Source organism: Magnolia sinica, chromosome 11, assembly GCF_029962835.1.
Source record: "Magnolia sinica isolate HGM2019 chromosome 11, MsV1, whole genome shotgun sequence".
Classification (NCBI taxonomy): Eukaryota; Viridiplantae; Streptophyta; class Magnoliopsida; order Magnoliales; family Magnoliaceae; genus Magnolia; species Magnolia sinica.
Genome location: NC_080583.1, coordinates 1656454 through 1661607, shown reverse-complemented (window position 1 = coordinate 1661607; position 5154 = coordinate 1656454). Strand labels below are relative to the sequence as shown.

General features: G+C 42.6%; 1 protein-coding gene across 1 annotated transcript; it reads right to left on the bottom strand.

Moving 5' to 3' along the window:
• Positions 1 to 1177: 1177 nt before the first annotated feature.
• LOC131218230 (anthocyanidin 3-O-glucosyltransferase 5-like) lies at positions 1178 to 2981 on the bottom strand. Its single transcript, XM_058212910.1, has one exon. It carries the CDS (start codon positions 2750 to 2752, stop codon positions 1310 to 1312), a length of 1443 nt encoding a protein of 480 aa, XP_058068893.1. The 5' UTR covers positions 2753 to 2981; the 3' UTR covers positions 1178 to 1309.
• Positions 2982 to 5154: the final 2173 nt, after the last annotated feature.

Sequence of the window (5154 nt, the reverse complement as noted above, 5' to 3'; positions counted from 1 at the left end):
AATGACTTGGTGTCCTACAGGAGCACCCAATTCAATAAGCACCCAATTCAATATACAAGCATTTGGGTATATGGTCTGGATATTCATGCATGTCTTGCATGCCGTGAATAAATAAATTCGCATAGCGGGCATTCAATGAATTGCCAAAAGAAAGCTATTGGAGTGGGGTTGGTTATCATCTTAAGTTGTAAGGATTTTCTTTACAAATGAGATTACTTGGTTTGGCTGGTACCATGGAATTAGATACCTTGAGTATACCTTTTCTATTCATTTAAATATATAAATTGTTGACTAAAATTTAGGATTTAACAAGAAGTTTATCCATACAGGATTTACACATTGATGTAGGGGAGATCTTGAAACAATAATAAAAAAGATCACCGTATTCCTTAAATAGACAAAACTTTCAATTCGTAAATTAAAATAAAATTTTTAAAATTTTATTACTCAACGAATTTGCATACTTCCAAATTATATTTTTTTTAAAAAAGTGAAACTTTAATTAAGATTTTTAATTCAATTAAACTAAAATTTATCCAAAATAGTAAATTTTACTAAAAATAAAAATTCTAAATTAATGGTGCTAGATGATTCCTAACTTGATTACAAGAATTCCTAATAAGATTGCATATACTAAAACTCTAAAATGATATAGATACATTAAAATTAAAAATTACTAAAAGTAGTAAGTTGTTCCTAAAATCACACTAAAACTCTAAAATGAATAAGAAATATTAAAATTAAAAATTACTAAAAATAATAAGTTTTTACTAAAATCACACTTTTGAACCGGAAGAAAACGTTTTATCGTGAAATGGATTAACCTTGAACGACACATTCTCCATATATAGAATGAATTTCTTTGAATGGGATGGCAGTTACGCCGTGCCTCATATAAGATTGGATCCAGATTTGATGGACTATATCCACTTTGGTGCTTCTTTCGATTTAGTTGTGGGGTTCAATCGTGGGAAGAATAGGTCTGCAATCTTCTATGCATCACTCATGTATAAGAAGATTAGCACAAACAAATATGAATTGTAATTGCGAGTTAGGCTGATCCGAAATCACTTAAGATTAGATTTGAATGGGAGTTTTGATTGGATTTATCAGCTGTGATTTTATATTCTACAATGTCGTGTCCCAACACACATAGTCAAAAACCATTCTGAAAAAATTGAAGAAAATAAGAGAAGTGTTAACTTATTTGAAATGAGGGCCATTGGCATATGTAACTACACCTGCCAATATCAGAGAGAAGAAAACACCAAAAGACTTCCTAAACTAGGTTGCGTATTTCACAAAACAGCTACTCTACATTTCCTATAGGCTTTTGGAGGTTGATTTTCCATTCATTGACAACATTAGAAAGCGAATTATAAGAGGAACCCCCCTCATCCAAACCTCTCAAGACACTATCACTCACCTCCTTCACCCTCCCCCTCAACGCCTTTCCATCTTCACTATCCATCACCAATCTCACCACCCTCTCAATCTCCTCTCGTCTCACTCCTTCCTTCTCCGGCAACACCATCGGTCGAACTGCAACCTTAAGCTCCTCTGTCAATGTCGATGCATTCAGCTTCTGCTCAGCAAAAAGTGGCCAGGCGATCATTGGCACACCATAGACAATGCTCTCTAGCGTAGAATTCCACCCGCAATGGGTTAGAAATCCACCTGTCGCCTTATGTCTCAAGATCTCTCTCTGTGGGCCCCACGAAGGAACCACCAATCCAATTCCCTGTGTCCTTGTTAGAAACCCATCTGGCAAGTACTCCGACGGGTGGCCGCATTGCCCGCCTGATGTGAAGTAAGTTGCCGATTTCTCATTTCCACTAGGCGGACGGACCACCCAAAGGAATGGTTGCTGACTCAACTCCAACCCCCATGCCAGCTCAGTAATCTGCTCAGCTGATAGCGTCCCGCCACTCCCAAACGACACATATATGACTGATTCAGCCGGTTGCCGGTCCAACCATGTCAAACACTCTTTACCCGATACCAGTGGGGTATTCGATTGTATTATCGGGCCCACTGGGTGAATGGAAGGTGTTGGGATTTTCCTTAGAATCGGGTCCTCTTTCAAGGCCTTGATCGTTATTGGCTCAAGATCTTCACACGTGTTAACTAGAATTCCTTGGGCCATCGTGTATCTGCATGCTTGGTGTAACACCCATCCATACCGATCGTTCTTCCGGTCCTGCAATGGGTCGACCATGTTCTCGATCTGGATAGGCTTGCAGCCAGGAATCTGCAGCGGTTCTTGGAGATGGACGTACTCGCCTGTAACCTCCACGTCGAGCGTTGGCAAATACATAAGGAGAGCTAGCAGCATCGCTGTCGATGTGAAGAACACGTACTTAGGTATGTGTAGCTCATCTGCTATCGGGAACGTGTCGGTGCCGAAGACGTCGACGACAAGGACGGTGGGCCGCGCCAACTCAGCTAGCGCGGACCGAAGGGCCGGGACTGATTCTCTAACGATTATAGACATTCGGGTCTCTATCGCAGCGTCGGGCGGGAACAGTCCAGAGACGTCGGTCGGTGGGAGGTGGATGATGTTAAGGCCTTGTGGAAGATTTGCGGAGCGGAGGAGGTGGGTTTGGGCAGCTGAGGCGTCGGTTGTTAGGACGAAGAAGCTGACGTGGAAGCCGTAGAGAGTAACTAACCGTTTACCGAACTCTAGGAGGGGGGTGATGTGGCCCATGCCGGGGCTGGGGAGGATTGCCACGTGGGGATTTTGGGTGTCCATTGGCGGGAAACAGATTGAGAGAGAAGTTACCAAGAGCCGAGAAGAAGAAGAGATGATGTGGTGGTATGCAGGCAGGTTCTCTCCATTTTATAGTGATTTGAGATGAGATTCGTTCGAACCGTGTGAGGCCCACCGATGATGGAAAATAAACTGTGGGGCCTACAACTATTTGGAGTTTTATGGCAGAACCATATTAGAGTCCAGATCAGCCTGTAATTTTATAAGAGGGTTGCTTGGATGCGGATTGCCTGACCCTTGACGGCAGGTTGCCCACCGTGATGTTTTATGAGAAATCCTGATGCAGGACATGAAAATTAAATATGATATGCGAGATTTCAGGCTTAAGATCACGTTAGTTCAGAAACAATTACACAAATTTCATATCCTACATGAAAGTCCAAACATTCAGGAAAAGGGAATCTATGCAGGTCCAGGCCTACACATGATAAGGCTGGATCAATAAAAATTATGAACCAAACGATACTCAAAGATAAGAAATAATCATCCACACATACATAGTAATCAGTTCATAATCCAAGGGATTCAGAAATTCCAATTCGAGGAACCTTGGGGTAAGAAAATGGGATAAAATTAGATATTTGAGTAATTTAGGGTTAGGTTTAAGGATTTTGGGTGAAAGCGGAGTGAAAGAAAGGAGAGAGATGAACCAAAGAAGTACTACATGTGTGGGCAACAACAATGACCTAAATGCACGTTCGTGTGATCCCGGCCGCACGTGTGTGGGGCCCATTATTAAGAAAAAAAGGCCACCTTGGCCTTGGTCGGCCAGAGATGGATTCCAAAACCCTTAAATCTTAGCTTGATCCGATGTATGGTTTGTGTATGGTGCTCCGCAAAATTTCAGCCCTCCTGTAGGGCCAGATTCTGAAATTTTACTATGGAGAGGAGAATTGCTGCAATAAATGATTGATTCGAAGTGTAGATGATGAGGTGAGATGAGAAGAAGGGATGGTAGAAGATGGGTAGTAGAGATAGCGATGGATGGGGGCGAATCGGGATAGATGTGGCTTCGCACCACGGTAATTAACCCTTCGATGAAAGGAGGGCTTCGCACCCAATTAGGCTTCACAACTCAGAGAGTAGGAAAACGCAGAATTTTTATTAATCTTCAATGAATTAAAAAAAAGCTACAAGGGATACCTATTTATAAGAAAACCCTATACCCCAAAACTCGCACCATGTGTGCAACCTATTACTTGGCGATGAAGTAAACCAAAATAAAAACTAATCAAAGAAATTTAAAGCGTCCATGATATTCTAAGTAACATTAATAAGTAAAACCTAAAATATGAAATCAATCTGACTAGTGGGCCACGATCATGAGAACCCATGATGAACTTTTCTTGACTAACGGGCCCACTCTTTTAAATCAAAACTTCGTCTTCTAGGTAGGAGGCCCTCCCTGGATGTCATCATCGATCTAGATCGACGGTGGGGCCCTCCTTCTGGTGTTCGTGCGTAGGAGGGGCGGCGTGAGCGTACATGTGCGCGTAATGTCCCCATCAATTCTTCCCGGCTGCGAAGATTTCGCCACTGGCGAAATAAAACTCATGAACCGCTCCAGGATGTTAGGATCAATTCTCTGAAGCTCCTCCTCAGTGAGCCACGTGCTGTCTGAAGCTGGGCGTAACTTCCATTTAACCAGGTACTTTTGAAACCCACCGTCCGACGTTGAAACTATCTGATGGTACATGATATCCTCTATTTCCTTTTTGGGTGTGTGAAAGTTAGGTATGAGAGGTAGAGGCTGAAAAAATGGGTCGGGAAGGATAGGTATAGGAGGTAGAGGCTGAGAAAATGGGTCAGGATGGGTAGGTATGGGAGGTAGAGGCTGAAAAAATGGGTTGAGAAGGGTAGGTATGAGACGTAGAGGCTGGAAAATGGGTCGGGACGAGTAGGTATGAGAGGTAGAGGATGCGAAAATAGGTCGGGATGGGTAAGTATGAGACGTAGAGGCTAGAAAAATAGGTAGAGAATGGTAGGTATGGGAGGTAGATGCTGGAAAAAAAAGGTCAGGAAGAGTGGGTATGAGAGGTAGAGGTTGAAAAAATGGGTTAGGAAGGGATCATGGTTCAAGGGATAAATATGGGGAATGAGGACGGGTAAGCGAAGGGCCGGAGAAAGTATTAGGGGTCCCCTGAAAAGTAATTAGATCCTCCACGTTGAATGTGGAACTAATTCCCATATAAGGTGGAAGATCTACCTCATACGCATTGAGATCGTTTCATTTTATAATTTTGAAGGGTCCAGCGCTACGCGCGTGTAACTTACGAACGGCTCCCGGAGGGTACCATTCGGGCCAGATGCGGACTATCGCAGAGTCCCCAATATTGAATTCTTTGAAACGTTTATGTTGGTTTGTATAAAATTTGTAATGTTCA